General features: G+C 38.7%; 1 protein-coding gene across 4 annotated transcripts in view; it reads left to right on the forward strand.

Annotated features, from left to right (window-relative positions):
• Positions 1–423: 423 nt before the first annotated feature.
• Positions 424–17,650, forward strand: part of UBR2 (ubiquitin protein ligase E3 component n-recognin 2) — a 55,026-nt gene continuing 37,799 nt past the window's right edge. For all 4 annotated transcript variants that reach the window (XR_009274579.1, XR_009274580.1, XM_058802625.1 and 1 more), the window contains exons 1-8: positions 424–568; positions 5,659–5,918; positions 8,273–8,351; positions 9,701–9,814; positions 12,739–12,866; positions 13,116–13,254; positions 14,989–15,051; positions 16,307–16,427. Coding sequence is in view for 2 of the 4 variants with exons in the window: in XM_058802625.1 (XP_058658608.1) it covers positions 491–568; positions 5,659–5,918; positions 8,273–8,351; positions 9,701–9,814; positions 12,739–12,866; positions 13,116–13,254; positions 14,989–15,051; positions 16,307–16,427 (982 nt within the window). In the remaining 2 variants the exon portion in view is untranslated. The remainder of the gene's footprint in view (positions 569–5,658; positions 5,919–8,272; positions 8,352–9,700; positions 9,815–12,738; positions 12,867–13,115; positions 13,255–14,988; positions 15,052–16,306; positions 16,428–17,650) is intronic.

Raw genomic sequence — 17,650 nt, forward strand, 5'->3', positions numbered from 1 at the left:
TTTACAGTGCAGTGACTGAGCACTGGAACGGATTGCTCAGAGAGATTTTGGAGTCTCCCTCACTGGAGATACTCAAGAACTGTCTGAAAGAAAACCTGTGCCGTGTGCTGCGGGATGACCCTGCTTGAGCAGGGAAGCTGGACCAGATGTGGTTCCTTCCAGCCTGACCCATCCCGTGATCCTGTGATTCCGTGAGGCGAGAAGGGCAGGCGGCCGGCGGAGGCGGCCGGGGGCAGGTACGGACTGCCGGCCTGGCCCCGCAGCTCCCGGTCCTCCCCCAGGACCGTGTACGCGGCATGGAGCGCCGTGTGTCGGCCGGGCGGCGCCGCGGAAGGACTGCAGCCCCCAGAACGCGGCGCGGCGGGCGGTGACGTGCGGGAGGCGGGGCGGAAGTGTGTGTTCCCCGGGCTGGGCGGCCGCCCGGGCCCCGTTCCGGCTGTCCCGGCCTCGGCCTCGGCGGCGCGGGGCAGGGGGCAGGAGGAGGCAGAAGATGGCGGCGGACCTGGAGACGGAGGTGCAGGCCATTGACAAGAGCCTGCTGGAGTGCTCCGCCGAGGAGATCGCCGTGGTGAGGCGGCGGGCCTGGCGCGGGGAGGGAGTGGAGTGGGGGGCTCGGAGGCCGTGGCGGGCACCGGCCTGGGGAGCCGTTCCGAGGCCGAGGCGAGGCCGCTCCGCGGGGCCAGCGAGCTCTCCCGGAGGGGGTGTCCCTGCCGGGGCTGGCTCTGAGGGCACCCCCGGCCGGCAGCCGTGTCCCGCCGTGGCCTCGGCGCGCTGTTGTCGCCAGCGTCGCTGTTGCAGCAGCCGCGGTCCATGGCAGCGAGCAGCCAGCTTTTCCTGTTGTGCCGGCTGGCGCAGGTGGCTCCTTGGAAGCCGCCTGGACGTGGCCATCCCCTGCCGGGGGCGGCCGGGCATCGCGCCCCTTCCTTGAGTGCTTCCTGAAGTTAATTTCCTCCGCCTCTGCTGCCCCTTCGCCTCGCTCTGCCGGCAATCGCGCCTAGACCTGAGGAGATGCCCCCTCCCTATTCATTTAGGTGGATGGCTGACCCCAATGCGCTTTTCAGTGTTAAAGTGCTATTACAGGATTCTTCCTTCCTCCCCACTACTTAAGATGCGGTTCTGGAAAAGCTTACAGGAGTTAATCTTAGGATTAATAGAATGGGGTGTTTCTAGAGGAAATATTAGTAAAAGCAGTGTAGCATTTGAAGAAGTCTACTTCTGTTTATATACTTCTCCTGTTCTTACAAAGAGTAGTTGAAAGAGGAATGTAGTTTCGAGGGTAAAGCCTTAGGAGGAAGTTTTGTTTCTGACATAAATGTTTGACTTGGGCATTTGAGGAACTGGGTGTGTGTGTTAAATTTTTGAGACTGCTCACGTGCATATGAGTAGGATAAAACCTTGAAGAGCTGTCTGTGTGTGTCTCAATGGGAATTACATTGGCTGTTTCCAAATGTAAATAAAACACTGTTATAATTCAGATTATCCTCAGATTATGCTTGTGTATCTTCAGTGCAGACAAAGGTATGATTAGATGGGCAGATGTGCCCAGTTAGCTATATGCTAGCTAGTTAACTCCAGGATTAGTCTTGCTTCTTCTCTACAGCAAACCAAATAATTCCATCAAACATTTATAAAGTAGTTCAAATTGAGCCCAAATTACCTTGTCTGTGTGAATAGCAGATGTTTTTTTTAGGTCACACTGTAGGTAAACTCAAGGCATTCATGCACCCAGGGGAATGCATTTAGGAATTTGCTGTGGGTAGCAGTGCCAGCTTAAATGTAGTAAATTCTATCTCATTTTTATTTGTCACCTGCAGAAGCTCCAATTCTGAAATCTGTAATTCAAATCTAGTGTGGTTTTTCTGCCTCCTTTGCTGATAGCATTACTTTGCTGATAGCCCAGTATTAACAAATCAAATACCACCCCAAGGCAGTAGTTGCTGCACTTAAGGCTTCAGTTTGTCAATTTAATGATAAATTTCCAAAGAACAAAAATAATAAAAATAATTTATTTTTAACATAACATGAGCCTACATGCAAGTATTTTTTTGTGTAGCTAAAAACCCCATAAGTTGTACCTTTTAGCTTTTGAAACAGACAAGTGAGTTATTTTATGGTTTATTAGTATTCTACATTTTTTTCTCCTGGTATCTCTTACTTAGATGGGGATTTAATATAAACCCTGATGAACCTTGAGGTATTTACTTATGTAAGGTGTTGTTTGATCAATACTTTGCACTTTTTTTTTTCTCCAGGGCAGTTAAAGTTGTTGCAGGAGAGTAAGTGTGAAGAGGGAGGAAGTGAAGAGGAATACACTTCCCTTTTTAATAAAAATCCTCTCTTGGGAGAGTAGAATATTAGCTTGTCTTGCGTGTGATTTCAGGTTAGAAGAAAGACAAATACTAACTGAAACCTTGCCTAAATGCAGAATGCTTTTATGAAAGAACAAATTCCAGAGTTTTGAGTTGTTTTTCTGGAGTTCAGTGCTCCCCAGGTGGCGATTTAGAGAGGCAGTGCAGCCTGTGTGTGCCTATGTATATATTTCTATTAACAGTCTCACTTGCACAACAGACCTGTGAGCTGCTTTCCTGGCAGCTCCTAGAGTCACATCTGTTTCCTTGTCCTAGTAGCCTGGATTTCCTTCTGATATTATTTCATCCAGGACCTGATTTTCAAAACTGTATGTGCAGCTATGTGTATAGGACTGGCTCCACAACCAGATTTAAGTGTGGTGACGTTCATCATTGCCACACCTAACTCTCAGACAGCTACTCCCAGGGTTTTTGGGATGGGAAAGCCATTTACTCGAGGAACAAGAATTTTCTCTGCTTGGGTATTTGTCTGAGCTTGTAGTGTAGCTAGTAAGCACTGTGTGTTTTCTGGGTAGAAATTAGTAATATACTGCTGAATTAAAAGACTGATGTTAAAGATATTTTACTGAAAAATTCCTGCAATTTAATAACTAGCATATGCTATAGAAAATAATGCAAAAACAAGCTTAATAAATAGAAATCATGGAGAAGATTAGGTCACTGCCACTGTGATTGAGTTGGTGCCTGGCAGTAGTAGCAATTTGGCAAAACTGATGAAAGAAGAGGAAAAGATTAATTAATTGGTGGGAAAAATTAAATTCTTGTTTAAAACTTTACTTTTTAATTCTTTTTTTCCTATGGTATTCCCTGAGTTGTGGTGGGAATGGTGAGATAATATGTAGATTTCTAGACTCTTGACTATGGCTTTTTGGCAACCTCTTTCCATGGACTTCCTTGGGGAAAAAGTGGGCTTTTACCATGAGAGCTAAATGAGTATAGGAAGATTTAGTCAAACTGAGGAAAAGAGAAGTGAAGAAAGCACCCTGATGAATTAGGGTTTTTTAAAATACCAAATTCTACTTCAGAAAAACATATCTAATAAATGAAACTTCTTCAATATATTTAAAAAAAGGCTAAAATGCAGCCAGTCTGCACAGATGCTCAACTGACTGAATGTCTGTATCCCAAGGAACTTACTACAACTTTGTTATCTCAAACATAAGTTCTTTAGAGTAAGTTATAAATAATTCAGAGTAAATCAAGCTCTAATATTTGATCACCAAGCCCGTTTATTTTGGCATAATTAATTCTGCATTTTCATGTACAGTTTTAGGTTGATTTTGAACTCTTTTTTTGGAAGCTGCCAGGCGGTATCTGGTTGTCACATTTACAATGAGAAATGGCATGCTGAGGCTGTTTATATAACACAAGATTTAATCAGTGGTCACTTGCAGTATCTGCTTGCTCCCATTTGTTCCTTATAAAAACCTTGCAGTCTTAACTTACACTTCAAACCTTTCTAAATTTGTTATCTACAAGGCAGAAATAAAACAAATGTTGTCCTCAAGTATTTTTTTATTCTGTGTGTATATACCGGGAGAAAAAAAATCAAAACTAGGAAAAGCTGTGAGTTTTTAAGTGGTTTAGGGCAGCTCAGTGGTTTGATGCCTTTTAAAAAGGGCCAACATTGTTTTTTACAATTGATTGACTAGGAGAATTGTAGTGAGTTGACCTTGGCTGGGTGTCAAATACCCACCAAAGCTGCTCTCTCACTCCCCTCCCCAGCTGGAGAGGGGAGAAAATACAACACAAGGCTTGTGCTGGAGATAAGGAGCAGGAAAGGTCACTCACCAACTACTGCCATTGGCAAAACAGACTCGACTAGGGGAACAATTAATTTTGTTTTTCTCACCAATCAAATCAGAGTAGGGTAATGAGAGACAAAGCCAAACCTTAAAAACACCTTCCCCCCATCATTCTCTTCTTCCCTGGATCAAGCACACTCGTGTTTTCCCTTCCTCCTCCCCTGAGCAGCACAGGTGGATGCAGAATGGGGCATGTGGTCAGTTCCTCATGTTGTCCCTGCACTCCTTCCTCACATCCTTTGCTCCAGTGTGGGGTCCCTCCCATGGGGACAGTCCTCCATGAACTTTTCCAGTGTCAGTCCTTCCCATGGGCTGCAGTTGCTCATGAACTGCAGTTCCTCATGAACTGCTCCTGCCTGGGTCTCTCACAGGGAGTGCAGTCCTTGAGGAATAGGCTGCCCTGTGTGGGTTCCCTGTGGTGTCACCAGTTCTGCCAGCAGACCTGCTCCAGCTTGGGCTCCTCTCTCCTGGGTTCACAGGTCCTGCCAGGAGCCAGCTCCAGCCTTGGCTTCCTACTGTGGAGTCACAGCCTCTGGGCCACAGCCAGCTGCTCTATCTAGCATGGGATCCCCCATGGGCTGCAGGTGGATCTCTGCTCTGGTGTCAGGAGCACCTCCTGCCCCTCCTTCTGCATTGATTTTGGGGTCTGCAGAGCTGTTATTCTCCCATATTCTTTCTTACATCTCCCAGCTGCTCTTTTTGTCCTTTTAAATATGCTATTCCCTGTTAAATCTGTTACCCAGGAGTTCTGCTGCACTCTCTGATGGGCTTAGCTTTGGCCAGCTGTGGGTCCTTCTTGGAGCCATCTGGTGTTGGCTCTCTCAGACAGGGAGAAGCTTCTGGCAGCTTTAATAGTAGCCAGCCTGTAGCCCCCTTGCTACCAAAGCATTGCCTCACAAACCCAGTGCAAGAATTCATGGATCTAGCATCACACTTTAACTGAGCAATTCAGATGAGTTATTTTGGTTGAAGGAGAAACTAAACCTCCATTTTCACAGGTGATTTGTTGAAATTAAATGAGAAAGGGACTGTTACCTAATGCTGTGTTTGCTTTTATCCATGTACTTTTTGTCTCTGTTCCTTGCCAACTCCAGGCTCCCGCTGATCCTCTGTGTCCCAAGCTGGCAGCATCTGTCTGCACTCCAGAGAAATGTGACCAACACAGTCTAGGCTGTATCCTAAAAATCACTGCAAACATTTTACTGGTCATTCATCCTGGAGGAAAATTTTAGTGACTTTTTTCTCTTAAATGTTCTATATGTCAAAAGGATAAAATGTGTCAGCAAGGAAACAAATTCTTCCTTTTCTAACGTCTGTCTTTTGTGATCATTTAGATTTAACACTTAAAAGGAAGCATGGCTTTCTAGTTTTGCAATGACATTTTAGATATTTTGTGTAGAAATAAAATAACCTATAGGGCTAGAACTGTGTTTGATGTGTTTATTAATGAAGAATTTGTGTTCTCATTTTTTCTATTACAAAAGAAATGGCTGCAAGCAAATGACCTTCAAAAAGAAGTATACCAGCATCTGGCCTATTATGTACCAAAAATTTACTGCAGGGGTCCCAACCCTGCCCCTCAGAGAGAAGACATGCTGGCACAACACGTTTTGCTGGGACCAATGGAATGGTATCTTTGTGGTGAAGATCCTGCATTTGGTTTTCCAAAGCTTGAGCAAGCAAACAAACCTTCCCATCTCTGTGGCCGTGTCTTTAAAGTGGGAGAGCCTACGTATTCTTGCAGGTAGTTCAACTTGACATTGTGAAGTATTTATGATTTGTGTAGTCATGGAACATTTTGCAATAAGAATATACTGTCCTAATGAAAAGTTAATAATCAAAATATATTTTTAAAGTAACCTTGCAGTCTTTCATGGCAAGTGGGATTGGGGAAGATTAACACTACAGGTACATAAATGGAAAAATATTAATTGCTATAATGTAGAGTGTTTTCTGTACAAAAGAAATGCAAGATTAAGTAAGAAAGAATTTGGGGTCATCTTTCAGGGTGATTTAAGGGGATTCATCAGCAGTAAGTGGACAAGTGTATGTGTGTGCATTTTGGGTGTTAGTGTTGATTTTGTCTTTTAGACCTCTTTCCATGACTTGCTAAACCAATCTGTCAGATGCTTAAAACAAGCACATCAGCTTCTAGCTCCTTCCCTACCTCTATCTCTAGATCTCTCTAAAAATACTTTTCCTTGAAAGACAGCAGGAAGTTCCTAACCAATTACAAGTATTTAAAATAATCTTCAGTTTTAAGCCATTGTATTACTAGCTGTAGGTTCATTTTCATCTTCTATTTTCTGAACTGTTTGTAGTTTAAAGTTTTGTTTGTATCACAAATTCCTGTAATTTTTGTGTGGTTTCTACCACTCACTGGGACACTTGAACACTTGGTGAGGTGACATGGGGACAGAATGTCTCTCTAATTTCAAGGGTTTATTTGTCTGGGTTTCCATCCCCTTTGTTTACAAGGAGAGAATGATAGTGGAAGAATTTTTCTTTCTAGTGCTCTCCTCTTCTAGAAACATAATACCTTACTGGCCTTTGGGTCTGGAAATGCTTTGAGACCTCTTTATAGTGAGAGAGATAAGATTAAACTGGTGGGTAATTCAGATACATACTGAGTTGTTGGTCTTGAAAAAGCAAGTGTGTTCAGAAGAAAACTACAGAATTCCCAACATTTTCACTGCTCCATGTGAACAGTATTTGATTATTAACATACTGAGTATAGAGTCCCTCTCTTTTTTTTTGTTGATCAGGAAACATCTGATTCCTGCTGTGTGCTAATTTTCTTTAACTTATGGCTGTTAATGAAGAATAGTGAGAGTTTAAATTAAGCTTTTGTGGAATACAGCAAAGAATTATTTTCCAAGTCCACGTTAAAAAGCAGTGGATTTTCTGTGCAGTTGTACAACTTTCAGGTCTGCTTCTGCTTTATGTATAGGCACAGTTACTTGTCTGAGAAATTACTTGACAAATGGTACTGAATTTGTAAGTATACTGCCACAAGTTTAGAGCTCTGAGGAATCAACATTCTATATTGTAGAACTGATCTACCAAATCTTGCATGCATGTTGTTGCATTAAATGATTGCTTGTTTGTTTATTTTAATCTAAAAAAAATAATGCCATGGACATAAACTATTCTAAAAGAGAAGAGTATTGTGTAATTTTGCTTTGACATTTTTCACCTTTAGTGGCTCCTCTGGAGAAAACACATGTGCATAGTAAGTCATGGTTGCCATCATTTACTTTGATTAAATGAAATTAAGAGAATTTTTGATCATGAAATTTCATGTGATCTCTAGTGTTTTCTTTTAAACAAAATAAGTTGTTTCTGTAATAACCATCATCATAAGACAGACATTCTCTTGCTATTTATTTTTACATTGTAAAACCCACCTGCCTTAATCTTGAGGTGCCTTGAAGTCAGTTGCATTACATGAGTTCATGTATTTTCAGTGTTTTTCAGGGAGACAGTTAAATATCATGCTTAATTGTCTCATTTGGTTTAGCCCATTCTACTAGAAATATTCCTTCTGTCTAATACAGGAGTGTTTGTAGACAAGACCTTATTATGGTCTCTTAGCTCCTGGTTGAGAAAATTGTGTCCTTGCAGCTCATCAGTGAGCTTGTAGGGCTGAACTTGGAGGCAGAGGTTTGATTTAGTCTGTTGTTTGCCATCTTTCTTCCAGTGTTCACTGAAAAATATCTTCTCTGATTGCTGGAGATCATTAATGCTGGTGCTCTGTGCTGGAGAGAACTTACTTGGGTTTATTCTGGGTTATGTAATTCATCTGTTTACTTGCCTGTGTACTTGTCTCACCTCTTGAAGGCAATGTCTCTATTACCCAAACTAGACATACTACCCACACAGTATTTTAAAGGCTTTTCTGTTATGAGAACAGATTTTTTTTCCTATTTAATTTGTTTACCCTCTTTAAAGCCATCTCTTTCCTCTTTCAGAGTAATATATACATTAGTTTGAAGGTTTATATTGGTGATATTTGAAAATTGTCTGTTGTAAAATGTGTTAAGGCAAAAGCAAGTGTTTAATGGTTTTTTTTTTCCTTTCTGTTGTTGCTGTTCTCAGAGACTGTGCAGTTGACCCAACTTGTGTGCTGTGCATGGAATGCTTTCTTGGAAGCATTCACAGAGAGCACCGATACAGGGTTAGTGATCCTGTGGGATAATAGCATGGTTATTAGTCATTTTGTGTGTGTGTGAAACAGTTTAAAGTTTGAGAATGTATACAGACTTTCCAAATGCTGAATGAACACAAAGTTCTGAATGTCTGCAGTAATCCTATGTGAACTTGAGTGTTTTGGTCTGAGTGTAACTTCTGGAAGTTAACACTTTAAAATATTGAGCAGTTAAAATTTATGTGCAACAAATGTCTGTTATTTTTAATGCATGCCCTTTAGTGAATTTTACAGGTTTAGACTTGGGTTTTTAATTGTTCTGACTTTTGTGTTTGACTTTTTAAAAGCTGTTGAAAAACGTTTATTAAAAAGCCACTTCTATGTAAAGCTTAAACATGAAGTTAAAATAGAAAACAAAAACTGTAAATACTGTTTATTTTAGTAATATACTGTTATTAGTAGAACAGATTAGTTTAAAAACAAAGCCAAGAAAATGTTGGTGTGTTTTTAAATAAGTTAAGTGAAAACTACCAGTGCAGCCTTTCTGTAAATCTGTTTTTTGCAATACTGCACTGTAATGTAAATGTAAATATGTTCACTGTATGGTAACATTGAGTGCTAGGATTCAGGAAAACACTCCAAGCACAACAACTTTTATCAAAAAACCCTGCCAAATTTGTTGGTATCAGCTTACTTCTTGTACATAGGTTTTTACTTTTTGAGCCTATTGAATCAACAAGTCTAGGTAACATCCAAAAGTGTAAGCAAATGTTCTTTCAAATGTCCATCTAGTTTTGTTGATACTGTAAGATGTGCCTGTATGTATAGAATATATCAAGTATGCCAAAGATAGGTGAAAAAATTCTTCTATGCATTAGTTAATAGATGTGATTCACAAAAGAAGTATTATTATGCTTATTAACTTGAGGTAGTCTTTAAAATAGATTTTATTAAAACAGTGTAAATATACCATTAAAATTTTCCAATTTTTTTCTGTGCTTACGTATGTGAAAAGTTTAAGTCTCTCAATTCCTTTTGTCATAAAGCATATCTTTCATTCACTATATAATAGTGCCATGTGAAATGATTTAGCTTTGTAGATTAAAAATGGAAGAATTTGGCATAGTATATGCCATGGCAATTATTAGATTCAGAAAATCTGAAAACTTCAGGTGGGGTAGAATGGAGGTGTTTGAAGGTGTTTTGTTGTTCAGGGTTTTTTCTTTTGACATAGGCACCCTGATGAGGTAGACAAGCTTTTAGCTGTTGGGTGTTGTGATACTGTTTTTGTAGTACAGCTGCAGCTGCTCATTTCTTAATGTGCATATAGGATATGTATGCATATTCACATGAACTGCTTTGTTTTTAAATAATTTTAGATGACAACATCAGGTGGGGGAGGTTTCTGTGACTGTGGTGATACAGAAGCTTGGAAGGAAGGTCCTTACTGTCAGAAGCATGAACTTAACTCTTCAGAAACTGCAGAAGAAGAGGTAATTACATTTGAGGCATCATGTTTTTAAACACTGTTAACTGTTTATATATGTGTGTATATGTAAATTGTTCACTTGAGGTTATTTTTAGTCTGCATGAAAGGGTGTAGAACTTTATTAGTAATATTTGAAGCACAGTGTTAGACAAAAATTATGTATCTTAAAAAGTTCCTTAAAATGCTTGATACTTAAAGGCTTCATTTTGTATGTTCTGGGTCACCTCTGCAGTTTTAGTTCTATTTCTTTGTGTTTCTGTATATTCTGAGAAGTCAAGGGATTCTGCCACAGACAAACCCCCTCCAAAAAAAAAAAAACCAAACCAAAAAAAAAAAAAAAACAAACAAAACAAAACCAAAAAACCCAAAAAACCCCAAAAAAAACAAAAAAAAAACCCAAAAAACCCAAAAAAAACCCCAAAAAAACCCCAAAAACTCTATGTAATCATGTGCACCAAGAAGCCAAATTCAGCTGTCTGTGCACTGTGCAACAAATATTCTGATTCTTACTAAAGGGAAGTGCACAGATTTTTAAAAATCAAAGTACCTTGCTGTCACAGGAAAGTCATAATGGAGATGTAAGGCAGAGGTCTCTAAAAGAGCTTGTTTGGTATGGAGAAGGTAAATAGAGAACACATCTTCACCACAGAATCAGAGCATAGCAACTTGGACATATTAAATGCAAAAGGACATGCCACACCTTACAGGAAGAACTCAAACTGTTGGACTAACCACTGCAAAACACTATTGTTTAAAGTTTATACATGTTTGAAAGGAAGTTTAACATGGTTGTGGAAGGAAAGATTACCAATGGCCATTTGAAATTGTAGGTACCATCTTTGGTGTGGGAGGTGTTAGTGTCTTAAGTTACTGGAGACTAGAGAAGCATTCTGTCTTCTGCTTATAATCTTCTTATCTGTTATTACATCTCAGGAATGAGTGTGGCTTATTGGGCTTCTGACCTGGCCACTCACATCTGTTCTTACATGGTATAACTTCTGTGAGATTTTTTTTAAAAGGGAACATCTAAAGCAAGCATTGGTAATTTTGCTGATCTGATGGTTTAAGTGAAGCAACTGTAATAGTATTTTCAGTGACAGTGGTCTCTCTAAAATCTGTTGCCACTCTCTCAGCCCTAAGACTCTAGCCCTGTTGCTGGGCTCACCACTTGGTCTACGTGCCAGTTTACATTAGTCAGCAGCCTTAGGAAACTCTTGTTCTGAAATCTTGGGTGGACTGCTACTTCTGTGCCCAGAGATACACAGTGAGTGTGCCTGACAGAAAAATCAAGGTTCTGGGCAGGCTTTGTGTTTCTTCCCCATAAACCAGGGACATTGAGATCTCTTGTGCAGTGCTGTGTTTGAGGTAGATAAAGGATGGTTTGTTGAGCATTACTGGAGCCTGTTTTCTGCCTTGCCCAGATATGTACTTTTTTGAAAGTGCTGGGAGTGGAGGGACAGCTGCTGCTTATGGCTTGCCTTTGGTGGCTGATATTTCTTCATAACCTGGATAATTTTTCAATGAAGGCGAAAAGAAAGAGAAATGGCAGTTCTTACCACTCTTGTAAAGCTTCCAGGTATTCCCAAAGAGTCTTGGGGTGGAGGGGATAAATTTTATTAGTACAGGTGAATTGCTGACTGTCAAGAGCCTCCTTTAGATGATGCAGACTTGAGTTGAGAAATTCTTATTGTGACCACTTTTATAGAACCTAAGCTGTAGTGAAGCACAGGATTTAGTATTAGGTAATCCTAAACCAGAAACTGGGCCGCTGTTAAATATTTTAATTGTCTAGCAATAACACATATGTCAAAATATCAAATGATTCATTGAGTCAGTGACCTAGTGTACAGTGTATATCCAGGTGACCTGCAGGCCATGCAGTGTTCCCTTTCCAGGTTTGTAGAAGAGGAGCTAGTTGTTATCAAAATTTTGATACAGTAAAAAACAATTTCCTTAAGAGAAGAGGTTTATAATGTTTTCTATTCACCACCCTTGAAATGGACTGGTTTGAAATGGCAGTGGTACTTGCACTATGTTATTCAGAGTTGCCAGTGGTTCTCATGTGCTGTTCCAAAAAGTGGTCCATTTGACTTGGCAGACTGAGGCAGCTCTCCTCTTCCTCCCCCTTCACATTCCCATTCCCCCACCTGCAGCAGCCTCCATTCTGCTCTGGCACAGAGAGCAGGATGAGTTTGTGGGGGCTGCTGCAGTTGTCAAATGGAGAGCACAGGGCAGGCACAAATGGGTGCATGGTGCACAGACAAAAGGGGAGCAGCTCTCTGTGAGCAAGACTGAGATGTGGACCGATCATTATGAAACACCTATTTACATTTCAGCAGTTAATTATTTATATACCACAGCATATAAGAGACGTGCATCATAAATCATGATGCCAGTGTGCTGCATGTTGTATAAGCCGGGATAGATAAGACTTATGCCTTTTAATGCATGCTGCATATAAAACAGGACAAGAGATGCATGGTCCTTTGTATTCTGAGGTTTACTAATACTGATAAGTGGAACAAAAGATACAGGGATCTGAAATTATGGTTTTGAGGGCATAGCAGAAGAAGCACGTTTTAATGCAGTTGAGGTTAAAGTTCTTCCAAAGAACTATCTTAAAAGGTGTGCAGGAGTGAGAACAAGGAGACTGAGAATGGAAGAATGTGTGAAAATGTAAATAGGTGATCAGAGGCAAGTTAACATTCAGGTACTGAATGCTAGATTAGAGCTTTGGTGACTGTCAGTGTAGACCTGGAAGAAGAAAACAGGATGATTATTGACTCTGTTCCTTTCTGCTGAAAAGTCATTTAAAGAAAGACATCATTAAAGATGCTTACATCATCTTTGATACAGAGAGGTGCAAGTTTGACAGTTTGTTTTGAATGTAATTTAATTTCTCATTTGCTATTTATATTTTCTTTTCAGGATCCTCTTGTGCACTTACCAGAAGACATGGTAGCGAGAGCTTATAATATTTTTGCCATTACATTTAAATATGCAGTAGATATATTAACATGGGAAAAGGAAAATGAATTGCCTGGACTAGAAATGATGTAAGTATAATATTTGTCTTCTGCCTTTTAAAGGCTAACAGATATTTACAGTTGAAAATGCAGGTTCTGATTTTCAGAATGTTTTCTGCCTTTCCTGAAGTTGTCAGAAATATTTTGTATAAAATAATTGTAGTAGATTTGTATTTCTCTTATTTTTCCTTTGCTCTTGCTTTTACTTTTAACATTGCTTTAAATGACATAAATTCAATCCTTGCTTTGAGTGACATAAATTCAATCTTTGCTTTGAAGTGAGAAGAGTGACACTTACTACTGCATGCTGTTTAATGATGAAGTCCATACCTATGAACAAGTTATTTATACTCTTCAGAAGGCTGTCAGCTGCACACAGAAGGAAGCCATTGGTTTTGCAACAACAGTAGATAGAGATGTAAGTGAATTACTTGATAGAACTTTTAACTACCTTGACCTAATGTTTGTTTTATGACTATACTTACTTTAGTCTGTTTTCCCAAAGTATGTGGTTAATGTGAGTCTGAGAGTCCTGTGTGTCATACCACCATGAATGCCTTAATATTAAAAACTAAATGTCTCAATGCCTAAGTGCTATTTGGCCAGTCCAAACCAGACCTGATACTGAATATGTTTCAATGTAAATGTATTCTAGTAGGTCTTACAAGTGTAAATACCAAGGTGTTTCTCACTCCTCTGTCAAAAATGGGCAGCAGCTTTGGCTGAACCATGGAGCTGACATTGAAAGAGCCCCTAAATATGCTCCAAACATAGGAAATGCTTCTCAGAATAACAGCAGTTAAGTGTGAGGGATAAAATCCATAACTGACTGTTTTTTTTCTGGTGCTTGTGGAGCTGTTCATGATTTGTGGTTTGTTTTTTAAATTTAATTTAATTTTCTTTTTCATAATTGTCAGATTACAGTGGCAAGAAGAGGTAAAAGCATTTAACACAGTTTTTAGGAGGAATAGTGAGTTCAGAATCACTATATGCTGGTTATAATTGTAACTGGTATTCCAGTTTCAGAAGTACTCTGTGAGCTGTGTTTGTAATGTGGCTGATGTCAATTTTTTTAAGGAAAGTGATACTTCATTGGGTGTGACTGCAACTTGTTATTTTTGCAATGAACCTGTGCTTACAGGTTTGTAAGCACAGGTTGATATGAAAGAAGTGTCTTTTTTATTGGGCTTATTGGCTTGTGTCTATTTTTGGGGTTTTGGTGTGGGGAGGAAATCTTCTCCCAAATGGCAATGGGAATGTAATTTTGTGTGGTTAAAGTACTTCAGGGAGGTCAGTGGAGCAGGAAATATAACCACTTCATATTACTTAACCCTGAACTAGATTTTGGTTTTGTGTTATCACTGCTCTATCTTTTGTGGTAACCAAAGGATTCACATCTGATCCCTGAATATGAGCTGACCTGAGCATGTCCTGTGTGTTGTGGGATACACTCAGATTTTCCTACTGTTGATGCCTTCTACTTCTAAATGCCATGAATGCCTATATAGATGAGCATGTATGTGAAAGAAATGAGAATGTTATGCTTGGAGCAGTGATTTGGCATCAGATCTAAAGTGCCCCTGAGTTCTCCAGTCTGCAATACACTATAAATTCAATCAGTTAACTATTTTGATGTGTTGATTGACAGTAGGGAAAGACTGAAAACCTTCTTTTGGAATAAAACAAGTGCTTCAATTGTATGTTTAAAAGACCAGTTAACTTTAATATCTGCTTTTTAAAAGGTACTGAAATATCTGAAATATTTTCCCGTTATATCAAAACTAATGAATAATGCCTTTGTACTAATTGTTGTATGGCACAAATCGATCTTACACTATTGTTTTCAGTATTTTAATAAAAGAAGTTTAGTTCTTTTCATTGTTTATCTTAAGAACAATGTTATACACAGAAAATTTAATGTAACAGGTATATGAATATATGATACAATTTTATCTTCTTTTTAAAAGTACAGGGTTTGGGAAATCCAAGTATCTAACTATATATAGTATTAAAAATTGAAAATAGCATGAAAGGCAGAGTAGTTAGCATGCATCTGAAGCTTTTACTGTGTTCTTTATACTAATGTAGAACACAGAATTGGGACTCCCTGTTTAGGAGCTGGTGGTAATGTTACATCTGTCTGAATTTGCAGGGCCGGAGGTCTGTTCGGTATGGAGACTTCCAATACTGTGATCAGGCAAAATCAGTAATAGTGGTAAGTAGTGGGGTGGGATGCTATCTCCTCACTTGCCTCATCTTAAGCAGAAGGAGGCTTTGCTCCCCAGTTTGTGATACTGTTATTGTAATAACTCATTATATTTTAATGATACAAAGTGTGGAGATGCTATTTACGATACAGTAGAGGTATAAAAATAGTGGTTTATGGGGTTGTTGTTGATCTTTTGTTGGGTTCTTTTTTCCTACTATGGCCTACATGACATCCAAAATAATTATTTAAAAAGAAGTTTGTAGGCAATTTTTTTCCTTCATAAAACAGATGTTGACAGGAACTTTGAATGTATCTTTTAGAATTACATGCTAGTTCAGATCAGTGAAGTTAAATTATTACAGTTTTTCTCCTATAGTATGAAATTATTTGTCTTTCACAGCAACAGTTATGGAAATTATTACTGATTGAATCCAAGTGTGAAACTGCAAATACTTTCATTTTGCATCTAAGCTTTTATATATGTATATATTAATATCTATATACTGCAAGATTCTTCCATGTAAAAATGTGAGAATGTTTTCTCTATATTTGTTGTTAACTGCTGCAGTGCAGTACTTAATCACATGAAATAAATAGCTTATGTATGCTACTGCAACCTTGTATGAAAGTGCAACCTATGTATGAAAAGCAAATGCTGCAACTAGAGTTACTGTTCTTTAACTACTGAAGATATTTTGAAAGCATTAGTATATTTTTAAAGATAATATTGTGCAATATTTTTAACTTGCTGGCCATACAGGTGAAGAACAAATGGCTTTTATGTGTAACATCTAACTATTACACTTTCTAACACATAGATGAGGATAAATTCTTTATTTTAACTCTGTGTATTTAATTTATGTTTTTGAAAATAGCCTGTGCTCAGTCAGTTTCCGTGATGGGCTGCAGTGTGACTTGCCTGTCATGTTGAGAGGGACAAATACACGTGGCTGTCTTGGGTTGAACGTGGGATTGCTTATCAGTAAAATGCAGCAGATCAGTGTGAGCATTGATAACAGGCCAAGAGTGGAAAATGGTTTGACCTAACTATGCTGATATTGCATAATAAGGTCCTTCAGATATTAATAGGATAAACAAAATGCACTTTTTTTGGGTTTGTTATGTAGGTGTTGGTAATTAGAATATGTGTTAATATTATAAATTATCAAAATTAATCACAGGAATGCTGCATGTCTGTATAGAAGTAAATGCCAGTCCTCCCTTAAATATGCATTGCTTCCTTTTTCCTTTTCTTTTTAAGAGAAATACCAGTCGTCAGACAAAGCCATTGAAAGTGCAAGTTATGCATTCATCTATTGTTGCCCATCAGAGCTTTGGTCTGAAGCTCCTAACTTGGCTTGGCAGTGTTATTGGATATTCAGGTGGGCAAAATTTATATTTTGAGATAAAATAGAGAATATTTGTGAGAGGAGCTGATTTTCTGAAGCAATTTTGTCTACTTATTTGAGATATGTAATGTATAAGGCAAAGCTATTAATAACTTGTCAGACTTCATTCTATTTTCTCTTACTGAAGTGCTGTTCTGAATTCTAACTTCCATGTGAAAGTGCTACCAGTCTTACATAGTCTTTTCTGTTTAGTTGCTGTTGAACAGAAGCTGAGACTCACTGTCAAATGCAGTATGCCAAAAAGCTATTTTTCAGTCCCTACTTCTTTTTAAATGCAGTAAGCTGAAAATAACCTGTCTGATTAGATAAAACAAAATTATTCAGAAGTAATTTGATGAATGTAGATGAAAGCGATTGCTTCAGATTTTTTGCTAAGTAGAACAGAGAAAATGCAAGGAATTGTGGAGGGTTTTGGTAAGTATAAAAGCTGACAAAGTCTTAATCAGATTTTTTAAAAGAGGTTTCTTCAAAGGAATCAAGATGCACATTATCAGATTTTATGGGAATGCTCAGTTTTTGTTTTGACTTCATTCCCCCTTTGTCCTGTTAAATCATAAGATAGTAAAGATGTAGGGTATGGAAGGAAATAAAAGGAAAAGTATATGGATATGCTGATATGGAGAAATGTAGATACAGACCCCCTTGGAATTTGTAATTTTTTCATCTGGAAATGTTAGCAAGGAGTATTAACAAAGCACACTCAGCTTTCATATTGCACATATGTTCTGCATGGCTACATCATTTCTGCAGAGACTGTATGTTTTATTAGACTGATATTTGGGAAACCAAGATTTCGTGCACAGGGTCTTTATAACATATTTTTATTTTTGAAACTTAAATAGTTTATGTTTAAATTTTGAAGATAAGTAAATAAAACTTCTGAACAGTAGGTATTAGTAGGTAGGTGTTATGAAGAAAGTTTCCTTCTGTAGGAAATTTTCCTTTCAGTGAAACATGTAAGCAGGCACTGTCTTTCTCATTTTAAGCCCAGTGTTGTGCCACATCATTTGTGCCAGGTGCCACAGTCATTAATTTTCAGCACTAAATGACAGTTGCAAAAAGGTAATTTGAACGTGTCATTCGTATCTCATATTGCAGAAGAAATTACTGAATTTTGAGTTGTGTATGTAGTGTTTGTGAAGTTCTGAAGAGTTCAGCTTGTTAAATGCTGAGTTCTTTATGATTCAGAAGGGCCA

This window comes from Ammospiza caudacuta, chromosome 3, assembly GCF_027887145.1.
Source record: "Ammospiza caudacuta isolate bAmmCau1 chromosome 3, bAmmCau1.pri, whole genome shotgun sequence".
In the NCBI taxonomy this organism is placed as follows: Eukaryota; Metazoa; Chordata; class Aves; order Passeriformes; family Passerellidae; genus Ammospiza; species Ammospiza caudacuta.